The 23,006-nt window shown below is 43.9% G+C and overlaps 2 protein-coding genes across 4 annotated transcripts in view; both read right to left on the bottom strand.

The window, feature by feature from the left end:
* Window positions 1-291: 291 nt before the first annotated feature.
* On the bottom strand, window positions 292-11,567 carry sh3rf2 (SH3 domain containing ring finger 2). 3 transcript variants are annotated; one of them, XM_057042524.1, is made up of 12 exons: window positions 11,170-11,567; window positions 10,467-10,872; window positions 8,940-9,215; window positions 7,591-7,686; window positions 6,321-6,419; window positions 6,039-6,218; window positions 2,368-2,489; window positions 2,053-2,223; window positions 1,699-1,973; window positions 1,300-1,595; window positions 919-1,223; window positions 292-839 (listed from the first exon to the last, which is right to left on the bottom strand). In XM_057042524.1, the coding sequence occupies exons 2-12, from the start codon at window positions 10,869-10,871 to the stop codon at window positions 659-661; spliced, it is 2,406 nt and encodes an 801-aa protein (XP_056898504.1). In that variant the 5' UTR covers window position 10,872; window positions 11,170-11,567; the 3' UTR covers window positions 292-658. The 3 variants fall into 3 exon arrangements, with proteins under 3 accessions (XP_056898504.1, XP_056898502.1, XP_056898503.1); XM_057042522.1 differs by having other exon boundaries at window positions 6,039-6,419; window positions 11,170-11,565; XM_057042523.1 differs by having other exon boundaries at window positions 6,039-6,419; window positions 10,467-11,566.
* A 9,371-nt stretch (window positions 11,568-20,938) lies between these two features.
* Window positions 20,939-23,006, bottom strand: part of LOC130530932 (BTB/POZ domain-containing protein KCTD16-like) — a 9,947-nt gene continuing 7,879 nt past the window's right edge. Inside the window, exon 2 of the mRNA XM_057042531.1 lies at window positions 20,939-22,076. Within this exon, the coding sequence (XP_056898511.1) occupies window positions 21,625-22,076 (452 nt within the window). The 3' untranslated portion in view covers window positions 20,939-21,624. The remainder of the gene's footprint in view (window positions 22,077-23,006) is intronic.

Raw genomic sequence — 23,006 nt, 5'->3', positions numbered from 1 at the left:
CCATTTTTCTGTTGTAACACCTCTGATCCTTTAATTCCAGCAACCATAAGGAAGAACCATAAACTTGTGGAGATATCTAATGATGTATGTGTAGAATGGGAAGTGTGTCAGCACTCCTATACAGTTAGGAGGGGTTCACCAAGATCCAGTAACAATAAGCTTCATTAAAGAGGGATAATTTAATTTCTTGTCTGAAATATGGACTCCTCATTAGAAATGTGTTTTTTTGGGTTTTTTTGCAGATAGCAGTTTTTTTCTTTGACAATAAATTTCATGTAGTAAACCACTGAATTCCGAAAGGTATGGAAGTGTACTTTATTTCTGCATAAATAGAACCAATGTTTCATTGTTTATTTCCCATTTAAGTTCCTATAAATAAGTGTTAGTGTGTTGTCTTTGTGGGGTTTGAGAAAGGCACTCATCAAGGAACACTCATCGGTTGGGTTTTTGTGCAAAAATCCTATAATGGTACATGTGTAACAGACATGCACGTAAGATACGGAAGTCATAATAATATATACTTTCATATAATTTGACCACCACACTCTCATATTCACTCAGGACAAAAATAAAAGCTTTCTTCATTTGGCAGTAATAACCTTTGGACATCAGTGCTCGTCTTGTTCTGCATATCAGCCATATTTTCAATACTACACAGTCAGCTGAGCTTCTCAAGGGACTGGAACACGCCACAGTGGAATAAGCCCGTCTGTCCGCTGCTCTCCTGAGTGATCAGAACACGTCCGTCAGGTCGCGGTCTGTGGACCAGAACAAGCTCTCCTTGAAGCAGACTGAGCTCGGAGTCTGTCTGGGCTAAATGTGTGGAGGTTACCACGTGTCTGGAAACACACAAACAGAACACGGCATCAGTCTGATTGTCTTCAAGGATGCATTTAGTGATTGCAGAATGGGGTTTACCTGATGGGACTGAACTGAGCTGACGCGGCTGATAAAGGTGGTTGTGCCAGGGTTGGCTTTTGGGGGTTAGAGTTCAGATCTGAGGTGGCTGTTTCGAGACCCTTCCTTTGAACGGAAACCTTTCCTTCTTTGAGAATTATCCCCGGTCCATCTCTTCCCAGGGTGAGAGAAGGGGCCCAGACTTCCAGGGGAGGAGGCCTGTGGTGGCAGTTGGAGGGAATCTGAGTCCCCGATGACCAGGAGGAGGTCCGACGTCTCAGAGGCGGTGAGTCCTCATCCGTAAGGAATCGCACTGACTTTGCTGGCTGAGGGGGTAAAAGAATCTCACGTGAGAAACATGACAAAGGCCTCCGCACACAATAAGCACGAGAATGATCTTACCTTGTCTATATTGCTCTTGTTTGAGTCAGGCCTGACTAGAATGGACTGGGGGGCATCTGGGGAGGGTCTGTCGTGCTGAAACGTGGCTTCTTGTGAGCCCAAGAACTCCCTGTCTTTGTGGATGGCGGCAGCAGGGGGCGCTGTAGATTCAGTCATCCAGTTCAGCAGCCTGCCAGAGCTGGACAGGAGGCCACTACTTTTCTTCCTGTGCAATGCAGGTGAGTAGCCTGATGCCTGAACTTGTGCAAAATGCCGCAAGTTGGATGGGACGTCCAAACCGGCCATTTGATTTGTACCTAAATAAAAAAAACAAAAACAATAATTAGACCATTATGCCAGGCCATAATATGTTAAAGCTAATTAGAAGTTTGCAGATAGATGCAATTGTTTAATTCTCACCTCTCTGGGGGTTGAATATGCGTCTGACCGTGTCCCAGCCTTGGCTGCTACCATAGAGGGATGGTTTTCCAGTGTTTATGGATGACACTGCATGTTGTGCTCCGTCTGGCACAGGTGGAACGGTTCCAGCTGAATAGACTGCCGCGTCAGAGTTTACTCGATCCAGAGCGAGGAACACGGAGGGGTTCTTGGCAGCAGCGGGTCTCTTCCCAGTCACAGTGTTGTGCTGGGAGGTCGCGTTTGCTGCTCTAGTCTCCAGAAGCCTGGCTGAGGTTCTGCAGTGAGACAGATGATTTGACTGTGATTTGATGTCTATTAGCACCCGCTGTCACCAGTCAAACCCTGGCATCCAACCTGAGCACAGGTGAGATGTAGTTGCTGGGCAGAATGCCGACTCGTCCCGTTCTGAGTGACAGCCCACGCAGCCACCCTTCTTTGAACTTGCCGTACACCCCCACCATCTCTCCCTTCTTCAGCTCCAGCTCCTCTGGTCGTCGTGGATTATAGGAGTACAAGACGGCGCACCTGAGGAAACACAAGGAGGGTTCAGACCCTGAGGCTCGCTGTGATAGACGGTTTATCTGCACTCCTTCGCTGAAAACAATTCAGTTCTGTTTTTAAGGGTGCATTTAACGTTAGTATTAACTGAATGATTTAGGAGTGACTCACACACTGATGGAGAGTTGCTGTGTGGAGGAGTTCTTGCCATCTGCGGAGACAGAGGGCATCTGGGGGTTCACCAACGCCATGGAGATGGTGGGCGGAGTCTCACTGTTCATTTTCTTTACAGTCTTTAAGCAGTCAAAAAAAAAGCAAACATCAGCCGCCATGTCAGTCGCTCTTTCTTTCAGGGTTATTCATTAAAATGCCCACTGCAGGCATCCGCACACTACAAATCACCTTGAAAAACATTCGTGTCACAGCTCTTCGGAAGGCTCATTTTAAAGTCGTGTTTTCAAAGATTTTAAGTCTTCAACGAGAAACAAGTGAAAAACAAGGTGCTGTCTAAATGAGTTTTAAGTCATTGCACTTTTTTGTATTCAGTGTTTTTACACTGACTACAGGCCTCAAATCTGCTGCTGTCAGTTGTTATTTCAGACCTCCTCCAGGCTTGTTCATCTCCAGCTCTTCATTTGTTCTACACCACTCCCAAATCGGTCCCATGCACAAGTCATCACCACAAACACTGTCTAGACTCCATCGGTCTTTACAACACCCACTCCCACTCCCTCAAACTTGTCAACACATCATTATCACTTCCCAAACAGCCCTAAATTCCACAGTTAATAAATAATAGCAAACCAAAGTACTTGCTTTGTGAGGCTTTTCACCAGATGAGGGCATTTGCAAAGCTTTGCTCACGTGAACCTAAAACCGAACTTAAGGGGCATTAATGTGTGGGTAGAAATTGAATTCTGGACTGTCTGGATGCATCTTTAGACTTCCCTTCACTTCTGCAAATCCAGAACAACGACAGCTAAACGTTTACCTGCCCTACACACATTAAGTAAATTAAAATCCATTTTTACTAAACCAAAGGAGGTCTTTCATGAAATCTTCTGCCACACAACTCATCCCCCACCCCCACTCAATACACACATCCTGCAGTCGTGACGTTCCGTTATTTTTATCTGTAATACCTTCCTTACTGCCTAAGCTCTGATGCGTGCAAGACACGGTGCTATTTACAGCAGCACCACTCAGCTAAAGCATTAATGCTGGCCTGGGGATTCCTTTTTACAGTATGGGCCGGGGTTCTATAGCTTTACCACTAATACTTGCCAACGGCTTTGCACAAACGGCAAAGGACACAATCAAGGGGAATATTGTCAAAGGCTGCGGATATTGTGTCCAGAAGATTTACCTTAGGTCCATCAATGGAGAAGCGTGACGTTATACCTGTATACTTCCTATTTTCCAACTTCTCGCATATTAAAATATTTACTTTCAATATTCTGTGTCCTTTTTTATTCTTGGTTAATGGCTTATCTACATTATACAACAGGTAGGCTTTTTCACACATTCTGCTGTCACGCAACAGCGGACTCGGCAGGCCCGGTCGGTGGCTATATTTAAATACAGACCGAGCAAAATTCAGCTATTGGTCATGTAGTGAATGAAAATTCTTTTTAGATGCAATGTAAGATTTCTGTAGAAATTGAGGCCAACACACACCTCAGATGCGTCATAACTAAGTGAGGCCTGACAGGGATTCCCCTTTTATGGGTCTCGGCAGTTTCTTTCAAGTGCATCCGCTAAAATTAAATCTACTTCAGAAACACTTCAGAAGGGAAGAATATTCAGTTATAGAAGCATATGCTGGGTTTAAAATGGTCACCGCACTGTATTCAGGTGTAGTTGTGATTTGTTTTGTACACACACACAAACACAAACACACACACACACACACCACAATTGCTACAGACCAACACCAAGCCTTTAATTGCCCTTCATAACCTCACGGCAGAGCCCCATGACTATTGCTGCGTGATTGCGAAAGCCGTTCTTCCTCTCGTTCACTTCATTATGAGATCTGCCAAAGTTTGATTGGATAGAAGTTTCATTGTCACCCTGAAAGAACAAGCTGGCAGTTTCAACAAAGGTCTTTGAGATTAATCAGTGTGTGTTAATGCTCCAGGTTTTCCTAGGATTTTGGGAGGATAAAACAGTCTACATTAAGATTCTGTGGTGAAGAAATCAAAACAGTTCTTACAGGCATTTTTATCTGATTTGATGACATATTTGCAGCACTGGTTCTGACCCAAAAACTCTTTATAATGTCACTTCAGCCATTTTGAGTTTCAAAACTCATGGGCATAAAATCAAAATGCATTCCTACATTATTCTTATAAAGTACACAATATGTTATATCACATCTTTACGATGGAATATTAACACTAACACATAAACCTAATTTCTCCGTAATCTCTCCCTACATCAAATCTGGATCATCTGCGTCACAATTTTGACATCATTCTCGATCTCCCCTGATGTATTGTGGTTTAGTTTGCGCATCATAAGCGAGATAATTTCCAGAGGTGAAACACTTTTCTCTGGGGACGTAAACTAAAACTTTAGTTGCAAACAATTACTGTCAGTAGATAAGTTATAGTTTCAGGCATCTTACTAAAATCCATTCTCTGTCTGTTTTGCATATTTCTCATGCCGTTGACTCATATCCAGTCTCTCTTACATAATCCTGTCAATATTCAGCTATTATTCATAATTTCCTCCACAGCTAGTGGGAAGCTGCATCTCTGGATGCAACAGTGGAGTCAGAGGTGAGAGCTGATGGGCTGCAGAGCTAAGAATAGCGTGCATGCTGGTTCTGGTCAATGGGACACAGACCAAGAGAGATGAGACCTCCACTTCTTTAAAAAGTGAAACCTTGTCCCACTGATGTAAAAATGTTACCTGCTAACTGAAGAGGAAGAACTCTGAAGGCGAGAGAGAGGAGGGCCTGTTATATAATCACCTTCGCCAGTGACTCATCATCGTCATCATGAGACAGATAAGCAGACCCACTGGGGGACTCTACGAGCCTCCCACTCTCCACATCTATTTCTCATTTTCCCTCCTCCTTCCTACGTCCTGTGTTTGGCCTTTCCGCAGCTCATTTCGTGCCATTACCCAGATCTGCAACATATTTTCTCTACATCGTCTCCTTTGCATATCATTCCCTCTTCCTGTTTTTCCTCCTGTTCCCACATTCCTTTCCTGTTCTTTCCAAATTGGATTTTTTTATTTGTTTTTTTAATTTCCAGGCTCTGACATGTGTAATCGCAGAGCAGGGCTATGACCTCTGAAGTGAATTAAAGGAAATGGTTATCAGTGGTGGTACTTGGCAGTAGGTTTAGTCGGTAAAAACATTTTTGCTGGGACACTCAGCCAGCTGCTACTTACAGCTTTGCCTCATATTCACATTTAAACAAATGCTTTTGGCTATGGAATTATATCTATGTAGAATATGCATCAAAATAGGTGATTACACAAGTAACTTTTCTGCTTAATGCCTTTTTACAGATTTTTATTTTGTCCCAGAAAATGTATATTTGCACTGAACTCGTCTCGGAATTCCTGACCCACAACGCTTGTTTCTAGCGCTTTCAAACTTTCACCATCCTCGCCCCTTGTTCACAGCTGCTTCTACTCGTGCGACACTAAGGCCGATTGCTTTCACTCCTTCAGCTTCAGCTTCCTGCTCCCCTCCCTGTGCACAATGCAGGTTCTAAGACTCATAACAACAGCTGTCAGTTCCAGATTCCTGTAACTAGAAATCAGATGGAAGCCCAACATAGATTGTGAGAAAGAGCTTCGCCTCAGCAACGGACCTGACTCACCTGTAACAGGTGTCGGTGACTGTCGGTGCGGCGTCGGTGCGGCTGAGAGCTCGCTCTGGTGGTGTGGGAGTGGCCTCGGGCAGCAGGAAGGGCAGAGAGGTGATGGTTAGAGCTGGTGACGGCTCTGTTGCTCGTCTCTCCTTTGGAGGGCTGATAAAAGTTGACGCTGCTGGCTGAAGGCTGTTTCCGTTGGTCGGAGGTGGGCAAAGCATTGAGGATGACTGTCTTGGCTGGGAACTGAGGGACTCCGTAGTGGGTGGACCAAGCAGGTACGTCACTGACCTTGTCTTTGCCCCCACTCCAAGTCCGATGGTAAGAATCTGCTGAATCACTCCCCCTCCGATTCTTTCCCTCCAGCAGTTTGGCAGCTACTGAGTTTGGCTGGGGAAAAAAAAAAATCAAAATCAAACTCAAAATGGAGATGAGTCGAAAAAATCCACCCGCCACAAGCGCCCGTCACCCTCAGCGAAACGGATTTCTGAATACAGTCATCTCAGCTCCATCCGCAACTTGTTGGACAGGCCAGCAGGAAACCAGTCAGACAGGAGCATAAGTACCAGTCAGCAAGACAGAACTAACTGGTGCTGAGAGAGGGTTAATGCTCTCGCTCCCCACAGTGATGTGCCGCTACGGCAGCCGAGCAGAGAAAGCATTAGTGTGTCTTTACGCCTGGCTGCACAACACCGGGAGAGGCAGGCTCAGAATAGAGATGGCAGAAGAGAAAAGGATGATGAAGAGGACAGTGCAAACAGAGGGGATGATGAAGAGCTGGAGGAGGAGAGATTCATCAACGTAACGCATGAGACACACACAGCTGAGGTATACTTTCACTTCATCTACGAGTTATAGATTAAAAGCTGCACCAAGACAGTGGAGTTCTGTCAGACAAAAATATGAGGATGCCAAAAATGCCAAAAGTTACCACACATTTTCTCAACCTGTTGGCACGCTTCCACTCTTAATACTGACATTAAACAACAAATTCTTATTCTGATTCCTGTCTTAACTTATTTAGATTCTCTAAACCAGGACAATATAGGAAACATGTTAACTGATATTGCCTTTGTAAACAATTACCTAAAAATCTCATCATATGATCTTATTTCTCAAAATGAATACCAGATGCTTTAAACCTTACACACAGTTAGTATTAATAGAAATGACTGTCTATTTTTAGGATAGCAAGTAAACAGAAGTGGGAAAAGGTGACATGGCAACCCTGTCAGCAGGAAGTGTCAGATTTTTTCCTTCTGCAGCTGAAGTTAATTCCCGGAGGCAGAAGGTACAAAGGCAGACGACAGTCAGCCCTGCGAACCCGAGTGAGACGCAGAATCCGACCTAAGTGAGCGCCTGCAGACGCAGCGGCGCTGCACAGCTCAGCGCTTCACTTCAACACTACGCAGCACGGCGGTCACAATTTCAGAGCAATCTAAACCTCCGAGTGCCAAGCAGGAGGTGCGTTTGCAACAACGTCTGTGGTTCAGACTTCAGTGGATGAGCTGCACGCTAAAGACGAGGAGAGAGAAAACCCCGATGGGGCAGATGAACTCACCTCTGTAAACTGCAGAGGGCAAACTCCCACTTTGTCTCCCGACTTGGCTTCGATCCAGTTTTCATCCAGGCGTCTGATGACAGTGAGGATGTCTCCCTGTGAGCCAGAATTAAGGACACAGGCAGAACAGAACGCAGCGAGTGTTAGGAAAGGTGAGCTGCACATCAAGTGGACTAAAGGAGAAACACAGGATGCAGATCTGGCAGTGCTCTCTAAAGAAGGAGCACTCAGCTCTCAAAGTTTTATCCTGCAGCATATGACATCAACTCCCTTTATGTCTGAAGGCCCCATCCTTTCTACGGCCATTTGACCATCTGTATTAAAACTAAAAAAAAAAACAGCGCAAGTGTGCTTTAATGGAGAGGACAGGAGCACTGTAGCCCTTATATAAGTGCCTCGCAAATCCTTCAGGGTACGGAAGAACCACCGCAGTTCCTCTTAAAGCACTGAAGAAGCTCCAGGAGGGTGATGCAGCTGCAGGAGGTGCAGGAAAATGTGCCCAACATCTAAGAATGGTTGAGATTTGGAAAGTTAGAAAAGGCAGAAGTATGGGACTTATCTATTGATCTTTTAATAAAGTAATTATACCGCAAACGAAAACAACATTAACGGAACAGAACTACTTTGAGTCCACGTAAGTTTCTGCTCAGTAACTGAGGTCACAGCTGGACTTCTACTGGGCTTTTACAAAGACATTGGGACACTAAGCAAAGCTTGCATTATTGTACAATCATTCGCATGTGTATCTTAATATTATGGGACACTGAAATGTCCCATCATGAGCAGCCTTCATTCCGGGGTTATGCTCTGGAAAATAACATCTCTTGGTTGTATTTTTTTACTGAAACCTCATGAGGTCAATGTCACTAAGTGCCCTCAAAGATGACTTACTGAAAATAGCACTTTTGTCTCAAGTCGGAGTGTTTACACCCTTTCAGACTGATATTTGATCACTATTTTCTCTGGTTCTGTTGTCGTCAGGTATGGAGAGAAACACATTTTTAACTAATGTCTGTCAAGATAATTGTGCATTAAAAGGTTAAAGTACAATATCGAACGACATCATCCAGCTCTGGATGTTAATCAGTGACAGATTTATGACACACATTCACCCCGGTGCTGTTGTGGGTGATATTATATCATCAAACTTTCTCAAATCGTCATCCTAAACGAGTAAACCTTAGAGGTCTGGATCTGGAATTTGGCTGATCAGGGCTATAAAATATTCTGTAGGGAAATAACTAATCACGATACAAGGGTTAATAAAAAAAGAATTACCGTAATAAAAAGGTTAATTTAAAGAATGCTTAGGTCAAAGAGTAGGTCAAAATTCAGATTGCGATTCAGACCTTCTGGAAGCTGAGAAAACTTTCACGGTCTTCCAGATTCATCTCGGAGGGGTTGAAGTCGAACAGAGCCTTGCAGAGTGCAGCAGGTTGTGACTGCTGGAGGTGCTCTGCCACGGACGCCTGGCTGGCAGCCGGCATCGCTCTGCCAGGGTCACCGTCGCCTCCCTGGTACCTGTTATCCACTTTGTGTTTCGGGGAGATACTGGGACCGGCTGGGACCAGCGTTCCTACTGATAAACCCGTTAGCAGGTTTCGATTGGAACCCCTGACAGACAGCTGAAATAGATAAAAAAACAAATGAAGAAGCGGCTTGTTTAACATGAACCCATGACCGCGTGACACCGGTCCTTATTCTGACAGACTGCGTTGTGCTGTGCAATATACTATTCCATTTGCCTCTCAGCTCGGTTTAGCTGTTCTATGACAGAGCGACTGCTGCTGACCATTTTTGCCTGACAGTTAGAGATGTGTCACAGTCTGCTTCGTTTTACTCAAGGCGATCTAGTAGATCTGTAACTCTGTTCCCAGTCTTCAGCCAATCTAACACACCAGTTTTTCCATTACACGCAGCTTCTCTGCCAGATGTGCCCCATGTCTGACTTTGCAGTGTTGATTCTCGGACTGACTTCGAACCGATTGCCCCTGCCTGGTGCTGATCTGCCTGTCTCCCCTTTGCCCTGGTAATTACCGTGTATTCTGCCTGCTCCCTGCCTGGTTTTGTCAGCACGATTCCCAGATTAAGGACTGACTAACTCTGTGGATTACTACAACTTGGATTATTTACCCGAGGGGATATTTCTGTAGATTATTTTCCACTTAGATTTACTTTCTGCTGTGAGTTTGTCAGTCCTGTCTCCAGTCAGTATAAAATGTTCCTATAGATGTATGACATTTATACAAACACTCAACAAACTGTACATACATTTAGAGGAAGAAGAATGGATATAAAACAATACTTTTTTCATTGTAGAGAGTACACAACAATCTTTCGCTCATATGAGGCTACATATTAATGCATTAAATGCAAACAAATAAATAAAGGTCATTCAAATTAAAGGCTTGTGTAATGAAATATTTAGAACTATAATATATTTGGTAACTTTATCAAAACAAACAATGTAGTGCTTACAAGAGTTATGATGATGTTATCATTATGTTGAGAAACTCAACCTGCTGACTGAAGTCGAGTTGGAGATTACACACAATTTATACTCAGGACGATGACGAAGAGGTCTGTTTTGTTACCTCAAAGGCTAAAATAAAATCAGCATTAAAGACTGACGCCTCTGACTGATGCTCTTGATTTATAGACTGATTTATACTCATTTTGGGGTTCCCTCCCAACATATTATCAATCAATAAGTTGTTCTGTTTCTTGAAGCTATACTGGATTTTCTAAAGTGAAGTGCTAATGTGCATAGGTAGACAACAGAACAGAAAATTGCAAATGCAGTGTGGCAATCAGTCATCAAGGGGATGCATAAATATTTAATATTTAATTTGCACAGGTGACTGGCTGCTACTGACCTCACTCTGCTGGTTATCCAGTTGCTGTTGACCCTCTCTCACAGAAGAAGGAACAGAGTAGCGAGCTCTCTGCCTGTTCCTGCTGGGCCTGGGGGAGACCTGAAGCCCCTCCAGGAGTCGCACCAGCAGGAGGTTTGCAGGAAGCTCCTCCGCCGTCCTGGCGGGGACGGGAGCGCGACAGTCCGGGCAGAGGAGCGGGGACGGTGCGTGGGCTGCCTGGTGCTTCTGCAGGCACGACATGCAGAAAGTGTGCTGACAGGGCAGCACCTTAGCTGACAAGTCCAGCTGCTCAAAACACAGAGGACACTCCAGCAAGGCCATCACAGCCAGTTCCTCCATTTCCAAAGGGCCGGCTTCCTTCAGGTGAGGCGCTTGTGGTGCAGCTGTCAGACTATAATCCACCATACTGACGGCGAGGAGCAGCAATGACAGAAGCTGACGTCAGTCATGTTCACATGAAAGATTGACAACATTCCTGGACAAAGTCCTTTAGAGTTGTGTCAAATCCAATAGCACATCAAGATGCCTTCCCGCCCTCTAGCAATTTAGCGTGGTCGATGATCTATTTTACTAAACGTTACACGTTAATGGTGTCAGGACTGCACACCTGAAGCAACAGGTAAGACAACAGGAAGCAGCGCAGAAGTTGATGTTTTTCGCGGTAGTAACACAGAGTAGAGGAAAAAATCGGATAATTACTTACTCTTATGAGTCTTTACCGCCGGTCCTGCTTACTGACAGTGACATTTCCCATTATCTCCGGTGAAGAGACGCGCAAACTTTCACTACGCCGCCGCCATGACGCAGTGCGCATGAGACGGGGAGGGAGGGATCCGACACGGAGCAGCGCGTAAAACTCTGCATCCACCCTCCAAAATCTAGATCCACATTAAAACTAACCATGCAAATGCAGGCTGAGAACGGGCAGGGAGCAGAAGGAAAAGAAGGAAAAATCCGCGTCTGTAGCAGAACCTCCTGTCTGATCCAGCAGGAACCGGAGCCTCTCGGTTTTCATGTGCGACACAATTTAACCCTTAACAGCAGATCATCTCCTGTACACCACTGAGTGTAACAAGGGAACAACTGAGAAAAAAACGACACACCTCGTTACAATGATATGTAAAAAGAAATGTAAAATAATAAAAAAAAAAAGGCTGACTGTTTATCGTCTTATGTGTTTATGGTACGTTTGACACCACCGGCTTCTGCTCCATGTTGCTGAATAATATCAGACTGATTTTGGACATTGTGGGGTGTTTAATTTATTTATTCATTTTCCCCTTCATAGATTACAGGCAGGTGAGGAGAAAAGAGGAAGTCGAAATGGCTCGATTGACACAAATGCTGTGTGACATGGTCTCCCTCTGCTGGTGGATCCACTGAACCCACAACAACAACAACAATAATAATAATAATAATACTGATAATAATAATAATCGCGGAGTCACAACTATTATTACTATAATACTACTATAATTAATCAATCAATTAATTAAATTATTAATTTAATTGATCACTCAACACTGTTTTTTAAAAAAAAATCATTATTTTATAGTTCATTTTGAAAGTTTAAACAAACATTCCATTGCACTCTTGTGATAAATAATTCATCAGTACTGGCTGTCGAGTGAAAGTTCACGACATCTTTTTGAATTTTTTACACATGCATGAATCATTAATTTCTCTCTTCACGTCAGCAGAACTCAGGGAATTTTAAAAATGTGCACACAGCTTTCTCATGGAGGGCGAGAGAGAGAGAGAGACAGAGAGGTAAGACATCACTTATTTACATGTTCATATCCAACTTGATGCCAGCTCTTCCACAGTCTGTTTATAGTTTATGGTCTATTGTAACTTCTTCCTTCTTGCGAACACTAATTTTTTTCCAGCTCACATTTAAGCATGTTTTATTTGTTTATTTATTTTTTACTTCAGTGGTCACCAGCCACTCGCAGTCCCAGGTGGCCAGCCTGACCCCTACTGCTCTTCGGAGCAAGACTGTCTGTGGAGGGAACTGAGAGGATGGTCAATGATGGTTCTGATATATAGTCTGTGCAATAAGGAGGGAAGGGTCTCCCCAGGGGTGTCTCGGAGCTCAGCGTGCTGTCTCTCAGAATATCATGACATGTCACAAGTTGCAGCATAAGGAGCGCTGCTGTCTTCTCAAGCCTTCATGTTTTATTTAACACGCTGTCTTACCCACAGAGTGCTGCAAACTCATTTTAGCAGGACCCGCCCTCCCTGTTTGAGGTCTTTTCTCTCTATCTGCAAGTATGCTTGATCACTTTAAACGCTGGGAGTTCTGTTTGTGCTTTAGAGGTTTGGAGGAGGTGTTTCATTTGAACAAGGTATCAGCCATATTTCATAAGCCTTTGACAAGGATTAACCAACTTTTAAGTTGTGTCGAAGCGGCATAATTAACTTTTTCTTCTTTGGAGCCAACTAATCCTCAGCCGAGTCCATGTCAAAGCTGCACTTTTTAAAAAGAAATACTTTTTGGTTTCCTAAATGATTCACTGAATAACCGATGAGAAGCCACCCTTGTCTCACACTCTCACCATTTGTGATGTCAGCCTGTGTTTGCACCCAAAGCAAAATCAATCCAGTCAAACTGGTTCGACTGGTTCATCCTCGGGCTCTGGAGGACCCTGCATGCTTGGGTGTGAACGTGCACACACACCTTTAACGAAGGTGAGGTGACCTCAATTGTTGAAAGAGTCCAGGTAACAACGGTGCCATGTGTGAATGACCTGCAGGTTGTTCATTTAGGTCAAAAATATGTGCAGAGAAGCAGCCAGCCCACCGCCAGATGCTTTCATCAACATCCATAAAACTACTTTGGGGTTCTTCCACCCACAGATTGTTCTGCCCGGTCCTCTGCCAGCAGATTGAAACCCATAAATATTTTATGTTTGATAAATAAATGAAAGAGCCTCTTTTGCCGTACTTTGAAGTTGCGCGCTAAATTGCTCCGCTACCTATGCGGGATTATCTGACAGCTTTGACACTATTTGATTTGCTTAAATTAGATTTTGAAATGTGCATTTTAATGCAGTTTGGGTTTTCTTCAGTCAAATGTGCTGCTGCTAAGTTTGGCATCGCTGTAAACATGTTTTTTCAGACTTTGAGAAGGCTGTTTATATTTAGGGAGCATAGATGTTGACATTTTCAGCATTTCTCTGGGATAAAAAGAAAGAAAGAAAAAGGAGAAGAAGGATCGCATTAAATAAGCATTTCCTGAAGACAAGGATCTGTGAATTTAAATCTTTTAGAAAAACATCCTGTAAATGATTTAACAAAACTAACAATTCAGATTTTCTTTGCACATCTGCAGAATGCCTTCTTCATGTGCAGGTTTTGTGTGTTGATGATGACACTACATCGTTGTCAAAAAAGTAACCCAGAATGATATTCCTGAAGGCGGGACTTCTCTGAGCCAGGCACAGTTGCAACACATGAACTAGAGTATTTTTAAAGCTTTAGTGCTTGTTGTGAGTTTTTCTGCAGGATGCCGAAGTCTTCCAGTGTGCACGGGCTCCGCAGCTGTTTCAGACTGAGATGTGCAAGAGGGAAACTAAAAATAGGACGCACACACCTCTGAGCCAGCTGCCTCTTCACCGCCTGTGGGACTGCCTCTGTGTCTCCCCTCTCTCCTCTTTCACAGTGCCTGTCTCTCCCCCTCCATCCTTCCCTCCCTCCCTCTCTATTCTCCCACTTTCTCAGTGAATCAGCCCTAGTTTCTTTGGCCAGGCTTGCACCATCACGAACGACCTGAAACAGGACACCACTTCCCCCGTCTGTCCTCCATTAGGCGCTGTGGCGGAGCCGGTTGCGGAAACTGTCTGCATCTAACGAGTCTTTCAGTCTTTTTTTTTTGTGGGGATGGACACAGACCTTAAGAGTAAAGATTCCTTCATAAATCCAAAAACAGGTATATCAACATTATTTGAAAGGCTTTCAAACACAGAAAACACACCAATGATGTTTTTTACATGTCTATACTAAGACCAAGGCAGCAAATGTCCCCTCCTGTTTCAGAGAATTATTCAGGACGAAAAGAAAAATTGACAGCAGAAACAGCAACACTATATCCACAAGAAGCTTCTCTTGGGATAAAAGCAGCACTATGGTCTGTGCAAATGAAATGACTGGCTGAGCTTTACGTGAAAGAATCCTCCCTTAATCCAAACATTTGATATGTTGTTCTTCAGTGGGTGGATGGGCATTGTAGGCTTTAAAGCAGAATGCATCCGTGATGGATGTATGAATGCACTACATGACAACGTGGCGAAAATGTTTAGATACCTGTGAAGCCCGCTGTCACTTGAGATTTTATATGCTGCGATCACACGTGTCACAAGTGATTTAGGCGATAGTGAAGGCCGCGAAGGCTCGATCACGACTCTGGTTAAACTGTGGATTTAATCTGAGTGCCGCACAAAACTGAGAAATGTCACTAGTCCCTTGGAGGGTTTGTGCTTTTCCTCAAGGCTCTCTCTCTCTCCCTCTCTCTCTCTCACACACACACACACACACGCACGCACACACACAACATGGCATCCCTGTGCAGAATAGGCTGCCGTTTATCCTGTAAATCTCATCTCTGTTTCCTTGAGATCGCCTCCTATTGGGCCAGGTCTGGTGTCTTATCTGAAGTTAATTGCTCAGCAGACCTCTGCCTTATGGCGGACACCCAAACTTTAATCCACACACATACGTACAGGCGTACATGCAGACATATGCTGTGTACTTGCAGGACAGCTCGGCCTCACCACCGCCTGTGCTCTTTGTCTTGGCCGACCTCTGTGTGACAGGCCAGATGTTGATGTTTCACCCAGTCAGATGAGTGTTGAAGCGTTAAATGGGACACTGAATCTACAGGCGATATACAGATTTAATCTGCGTTACATATGAGGTTAACATGTGGTTGAGCTCGGTAAGAAGGTCAAAACCAAATGAGTGCGCTTGCGACCGACTGTGGGTCGCCTCCATCCGGATGACTAATTAACAGAATCGTTAAAAAAAAGGCTTCTATGGCGCAGCAGCAGACTGTGAGTTAATACCACAATCAGAATCAAACCCAATCACACAGGCTTTCAGGGTGTCTGTGTGGATTATTTTTGAATTTGTTGCCATGGAGAACCCATTGCTTTTAAGAGCGCAGTGAAGGATTAGGTGGTGATGTCCGACATCTGTGTCAAATCCGTCTCCAGCTCATGTGAGCCGCGTTGTCATGTTCTTAGATGACAGATGACAGCCTGAGACTAGCAGGGGAAGTGGATCTACTGCAGCTCCACGATGAGCTTCAAAGTCTAGTTCATTTCCCACTTCCTTTCTTGGCTTCCTTGCTCCCTATCCCTGAGGTAATGTGGCCTTTGAGGTAAATATCATTTGTTTTCTGGTTTTGCTATGATGGCTGAATAATGACTTGCAGTATGCGGCCAAATGAGAGTCTGAGGCTGGCGATGGGAGTAATCTCGCCTTTCTCGCTAAGAATGGTGACACGGGCCAATAAAGATTAATGTGAAGGCCCGGCATCTTAACACTTTCACTGCTAGGACAGAAGCAGCGAGACGTCTACAGCGGGCAATGCCAAAGCATTAGTTTTAAATGTTTTTGGAATTTTTTCCCAGTAGCCTTTAATTCCATGTTTAGTGTACAGTAGACTATTGTAGGTCACCGCAGAGCACTGGGGCAAGGTCAGCTGATGTACATGCAACATGGCCACCATCTGCGTTCAACGTTTAATCTCCCGAGGGATTAATCGGCTACAACTGGATAATAGGAGCGGTTTGGTACGCTGGATGATACCCATCAAAAATACATGCCGCAGTCCTGCAGTGGAATGACAATGACAGTTGGATAATGACTTCTCTGGAGAAAAGAATGCCGTTTTAATGAGAAGAGCCGGGAGACGAGTATATTTGGCAGATGGGCCTTCTGTTGTGTCTTGCTGTGCTCCCTCATTCTTTAAAAAAAACACAACAGATTATCACTGAAAATAGATTGGATTACATTCAAAGAAAAGCGACAGACTGGGAGTCTTCCTCAGAGTGCGTTTGTGTGCCATACGAAGACTTTGAACCTATTTTAATTTTTGGCAAATGTATTCCTATTAAAACAGGAATGGGAGCTAAAAAGAAATATTTGTCGACTTGACTCTTCCGCATCACCATATCATGAAATTTACTGCTCATAAATTGAATGTTGAGATCATTTCACTGCACCGCATTAGTTCTGGGGTGTATTCTGAGCCTTAGTCTTAAAGGCATGAAAGGAATTAACTGTGAACACTCATTATCTCGGTTATATGCAAGAATAGGTTAGGCATGAGGAAAATTGCTCCGGAGGTGCACGACGATGTTGAATAAAGCAACAACACCTCCAGCTACGGTTCGGAAACACGATCTTAATTGCACTGAGCTGGAAAAAACGAATGAGGAAAACGTTCCACTACTGATTATTTAAGAATTAGCCATCACATCAGCTGAGCGCAGCACCATTTGGCAAAAAGCGGAAATAATCCGCTTTATCTTCAGTCCATCAGAGAAAACTTAATTGTGACTTAATTCTTGATTCTTCACCGATGGGATGATGACAACTTTGTTCCTCTGTAGCATCAGACTGTCTGAAATCACAGCTGGTGTGATTCATTACCAGATAGACAATATTACTCTACTCTCTCACACATAGTCTGGGCGTGTGTTTTGATTAATACTTTGCTCAACAGCCTTCGCCGCTGTGAGTCCCCCCACCCCCCCACCCCCCTCTGCAGCAGAGCTGCACTCATCGGTAGCCCTTGGAGGTGATTTATGAGCAATGGGATTTCTGGTCAGAACTTAATCGAGCCTCTATACTCTCCAGCGCAGTGAGCTCGACGAGACGATAAGGTAATGAGGGGAAAATGATGTGTGGAAGAGGGAGATTTTGGATGAAAATTAGTTTTTTCGAATAGCTGCCAAGAGGAAACCTTCAAAATTAGAATAAATAAATTGTGCATGCCTGCATACATGCTGTGGAGATGCAGGTTCATCTGAGCTCATAACAGGTCAGAGGAGCAGCTTTACAGCTGTAAACTACTTTTTCTCTCCATCCTTCTTATACTGTCAAACCTTTGTCCCCGTGGACTTCCTCATGACACACCCAGCTTGGTTGCACTCATTCCTAGTCCCTGTGCAGGTGTCAGGACCCCTGGATTTCTTCTACTAATTGGGAGCTTTGCACATGAATACTGATATTGTGCGGAGTAGAGGAGTGGGACGGACCCTACAGGGAATTTAGCATATAAATCCGCACTGATCATACAGGGTATCACCTGCCGACACTTGAGCAAGGAGGAGCTGAGGGATGGTCTGTTTTGTTAGCACCAAAGGAATGTTCTGAAGGGTGGAATGTGGACTCAGCCCTGCTAAAATCAGCATTTTTTTCAGCTGACACCTATCACCATGTGTTTGTGTGTGTACGTGTTTGTACGCGTGTGTGTGTGTGTGTGTGTGCGTGTGTGTGTGTGTGTGTGTGTGTGTGTGATATGTCCCCTTCACTACATTTCCTCCAGATATAGTGATGTGTTGTTGTTTTCTTACACACAGGCACACGTGGGATCATTCCCTCTATGATTTATATTGGTCTCTCTGTGTCTGTGTGGATTTTCTTCTTATACTGCAGCTTCCCTCAATGATCGGAGTCTCTGAATTGTTGATTAGAGTCTAAAAGTGTGTAATTGAATGGTGTGTGTTCCTTGATGGACTGGTGACCCATCCAGGGTGTGTTCCTGCCTCCTACCTGAGATGTCACTCGGAATCTGCCCCAATCAAAGCTGGTGGGATGAATGTGAGAATCAAAAATGTTGTCAAAAGCTGGAAAATGACTAAAATTAAAGAGGACAGTTTTACAAGTGCTGCTTACCAGGCTTAAAATAAATCACATGCTCCCACATGGACTGACTGTCAGCAGATTTTATATATTCTTTTTTAATATATAACACAAAACCATTTTTCTTTCTCACCTGGATGAACAAACCAGTTCTCACGGGAGTTTCCTGCTTCCCTGAGCTTTGGACACCAGTGTCTGTTCACCATTGTAACACAAACCTGTGTTCGTGGGCGCGTGCGTGTGTGTTTTATGCTACTTGTTTCAGTGACTTGGCAGAATCAGGCCAGGGTAGAGCCTTAAATGTGTTCCAAGCCTGTAAATTGGCTCCCATTTCTCTAACGACACGTCCCTGCAGGCCTCCATGACAACTGTATGTAGGTTTAGCCTGACACAGCTCACAGACCACTGTGGCCTCCAAGGACTAAAAGGGAGAGATGGGTCCAGCTCAGACCCATAAATGTAAAATACTGCACATGCTTTCATAAGTGACTTGAAGCGAACACCCATATTGTATTATGTCGTTCCTTTTTCCAGACTGCTCTTCATACATCTTTGCTTAAACTGCTTTCCCTCCATATTGCTGTTGTTTATTAGGGCAGGCATATTTCACCTTTGTCATGAACAGAAGTGCTTGTCTGGGATCAATAACGCGAGTGAAAGTGAATGACAGCGCGTATAAGCCTCTTCTGGAAAAGAAAATCCATTTGTTATTTTCATTATTGAGAGAACCCCAATAACAACAACAAACTAATCTTGTTTGGTACGTTGTAACACCGCGCTTCGATTATTCCGTGCTTGAATAACAGTCTTTTCTGCCGCCTAGTATCTGATAAGCAGGGTAATGCTCCCACTCTTCAGTCCACAAGCTTTGCAGTAATTTTCTAATACAAGGGCTGTAATTATGCTGTCAGACCTGTCCGCTGCTACACAAAGCTGTTGTGGGAAATGAGCAGCCTGCAGGCAACGCTGCCAGATAATTGAGGGCAGCTTGTGGTGGCACTGATGTTTTTTGATTGAAGACTTAATGTTGCTTTGCATCCAAGAGGCGGATGTTGGGTTATCGACCATCCGTAAAGACAGTCGGGCCCGGCCCGGGCCAGGATCTGAGGGTATTGATCTGTCAGGAAAGCAGAGCGGCGAGCTGCTGCATTCAGGTACTTGTGTGGGATAGGTCATCAAGGTCATATGAGCTTGGCCGGGCTGCAACTGTGACAGTCTGTATATTTGATAGGCAAAAGAAGATTTATTGATTTTTCATTGGGGAGTGAGGATTCAGATTCTACTAAGTGCACAGCCAAAGGCCATCCAAAGCGGATCTGGTTTTCTAAGATGAGGAAATGGGCATTGGATTTCAAATGGAGAGAATTTTATTTTCCTACTAAAAGGGGGCTTGGAGGAAGGCCCGCATGCTGAGAGGAGGAAAAGCCGACATTATATCCCTGGCAAATTCATTATACTATGGCTCCTTTCAAGAACTCTGCTATTTTATTCATGTCTTAACAGTTAAGAGCAGTTTTCAAAACTCAATTCCCATCCTAAACTGCAGGCCCTTTCATTCAAATATGCAATAGAAATGGTTGAATGTTGATGTGAGACTATGAAAATATCTTTTTAGAACCCAGACGGTGATCATTTTTGACACCGCATTTGGAAATTCTGCCTTGCAAGCTTTAGCCACAAGCTAGTCAACACCAGCTTTTAAGAGCATATAAGAAACATCCCAGGTGTATTTTGACCTTTGTACTTTTACTTTAATAACTATTTAAAAGGTACAGATGACTGTGTCAGAGTCTTATATACAAATAAATACTGATAATTGCCCAGATTACATTTATTAAGCATTTAGTTTTAACAGCTAGAGTGGTACGTAAGTATCCATATGGATGGCTTTGTAATGACCACGTGTCTGTCTAAATTCGTTTTTTAAAGAGTTCTCTTGGTGGCTGTAGCAAAACTTTTCCCCTTTGAATTAATGTTGGAGGACACTCCACGTCCCAGGAGAGACTCTTCTTCATCTGTTACCACGCAGGATGTTTTTTGGGTTTCAGCAGCACTCACAGAACACGGCAATGCTGCAGAAGCACGTTCGTTACAAATAGAGCTCTGGGTGGGGCTCAAGATGTAGCTTCTTGTTGTCTTGCTGTGTTTCCTTAGTGTAAAAGGCTCTTGTGGATTGATGCTGACTGGTGACTCTTTGTATTTGCAGTGTCAGTGTATCACTATAAAGCAGCACATTTTTCAGAGTCTCTAAATCTTATATAATTTCACAGCTGCTTAACCAGTTGGCCTGTTTGTCTGACCTAATGTTGCTGACATTATCAATACACCATTATGCTTTAAAAGCAGATGTGCACAAATTCTGCAAGTTTTTTACTTGCTGTGCAGATTTCTTTCAACTTTTTATTTAGAATTGAAGGTGGAATCGGGGTAAGAAAGGTAATAGTGTCCAACACCTGCATGATGCCTTAAACATTTATTGTGATTGTGTTTTTGCTTAAATTGTGTGAAGAATTTATTTTGAATAAAGAGTGATATGATTGCTGCCAAATTAGCACAGTGGCCTTACATTGCCATGGAGATAAAAAGGGCCATTATAAACATCCAATTCTAAGCAATTTATTTAAGTTTGTCAGGTTTTTTTCACACTTACAATCGAGTTTTATTTAAATATCTATAATCATTGTATACTCAACCTACACAACATCACCTATCCATGACATAATGACAACAACGGACAAATTTCACAATGGCAAACAGATGTACAGGCAGTGATTCCTTGTTGCAGTTCATCTCCTTTTTAACCACCACACAAACCAGTGAACTGTAAGTTTCTTTGTTACTGTATAATAATGCTTATGGTGACATGACATGCAGTGCTGTTATCGATGCCTACTATACGTGTCGTCAGTGGAGTTCAGTGATAAACCATTCCGATCTCACAGCACCGTCCGCGTTTCCTTTTTAAAAAACAGCTATGGAGGGCAGTTGCACGCACGGTATGCGACGCTGATGGACTGGAATGAGGTTGCCCCTGAGGTTGCTCCGTAGCTTCGATTAGCGATATAGCGTAGATGACTTTAGTGTTTCTCCAACAGAAGTGACCTGATTTACACATGTGCTTATCACAACACAATCACATGTGCGTACGATAAATCAAGGACTCACGCTGCCTTGCATGTGCTCAGATAGTGGTGTTGACTGGAAACGTGGCCACACTTTGTGTCTTAGAGAGTGTCCTCTATTGCCTTTAATGTGAATACACTTCAGTGGCTTCCCGGCGTCTGCTTCAGAGGTGATACTTCCTCAGCAGCTCTGACTGCCACATGTTCTTTCTCTCTGGGAAGCGATCAGGAATCCTTATCCGGCGGAAGTCTTGGATGCATTTCTCCAGCTCCTGCTCTGGAGTCATCTTCTCCTTATTTGCTTTCCTTTTGGCGGCCTCTCGATCACGGACGCCGAAGGTCCTCACACGTAGCATGTCAGTCTTGCGCCGCATGTCAGCCTGCTGTAGCATGTGAACTGGTACTTTGGGCATGGGACGATCCAGCGTCTGAGCGTTGGGCCGTCGGATAACTGGGCCACAAATCACGGTTCCCTGGGGGGAACCGGCCTCTGATTGGGTCTCTGAACAGGAAGTTGAGAGCTCGTTGAAGGAGGTGCCGCTCTCGCCCTCGTGCTCGCTTTTATGGCTCTTGCAGCAGCAGTCGCAGTGGGAGGACTGCCACCTCGAGGGACCGCCTACGACAGAGAAGAACACAGACCATAGATTTTACATCACGCAGTAGATTTTGCCTTTTTTTTCAGCAGGCGTTCAGTGTCCCAGGTGTCACCGTGGTGACAGATTCAAGTTATAATCCAAAGAAACAGCTGTGCAGATCCAGCAAAGAGTTGCAAATGCTGACACAGTAGTCAAACAAATATCAATAAAGCACGTCAGGGGTGTGTGTGTGTGTGTGTGTGTGTGTGTAGATGTGTGTGTGTCTGCACAGACGTTCAAGTCATTAGCTCTGACATCTAATTGTTAAAAGGGCTGCTGTGCTGCACCTATTACCTCCTCAGATAAGGAGAACCTTGGGGATCCGTGGACCTCGTGGATCTCCTTTTTTTTCTAGGTTTTGGGTTGTTGTTTTTTAATTTTGAAACACTCCATAATGAAATGCAGCAGAGCTGGGGTTTATACATTTACAGAGACAAAAAAAAGCTGGGTAAGGTAATTTCGCTGAAAGTTTGTTTCAGACGGGGAAGAGAATTAGAGCTACAGGCTGTGCAGGGTCCTGACCTCCTGTCAGGAAGTTTGAGAGAAGTGCAGCAGGTTCTACCAGAATTGGATCTGAGGAGTCTGGGTTTGCATTCACTTCCTCACACACACCTACATTAATATTCAGAGAATGTGAAATTCTTCCGTGCAAAGCCTTATGTTTTTTTTAAAGTGTTCCGGTAAAAACAGAAAACAATCTGCCTTCTATTTCCAAAAACCAACCCAGCTATATCCTTATTTGTATGCAGCTGTAATCCACAAAGTAAACTAAAGCCCCACCATACTTAGCCTCTGAAGACCTCCACATAGCTTTTTTCTACTATGATGACACAGTGTGTATCAGTAATATATCAAAGGGAACCATAATTTGTCCATTACCTCCTTCAAGTGCATGTAATGATTTATACGGA

Source organism: Takifugu flavidus, chromosome 9 (genome assembly GCF_003711565.1).
Source record: "Takifugu flavidus isolate HTHZ2018 chromosome 9, ASM371156v2, whole genome shotgun sequence".
Taxonomy (NCBI): domain Eukaryota; kingdom Metazoa; phylum Chordata; class Actinopteri; order Tetraodontiformes; family Tetraodontidae; genus Takifugu; species Takifugu flavidus.
Note: the sequence above shows the minus strand (reverse complement) of the source record. Positions and strands in the feature narration are given on the sequence as shown.

Bases quoted from the DNA above. Each gene is read 5' to 3' on its own strand.
- sh3rf2 (XM_057042523.1), bottom strand. From the start codon at position 10,871: ATGGTGGATTATAGTCTGACAGCTGCACCACAAGCGCCTCACCTGAAG. The intron at 2,224-2,367 runs GTGAGTCACTCC...GTGTTTCCTCAG, and splicing joins CAGCAACTCTCCATCAGTGT to GTGCGCCGTCTTGTACTCCT. The intron at 1,224-1,299 runs GTAAGATCATTC...TTACCCCCTCAG, and splicing joins ACAAGAGCAATATAGACAAG to CCAGCAAAGTCAGTGCGATT.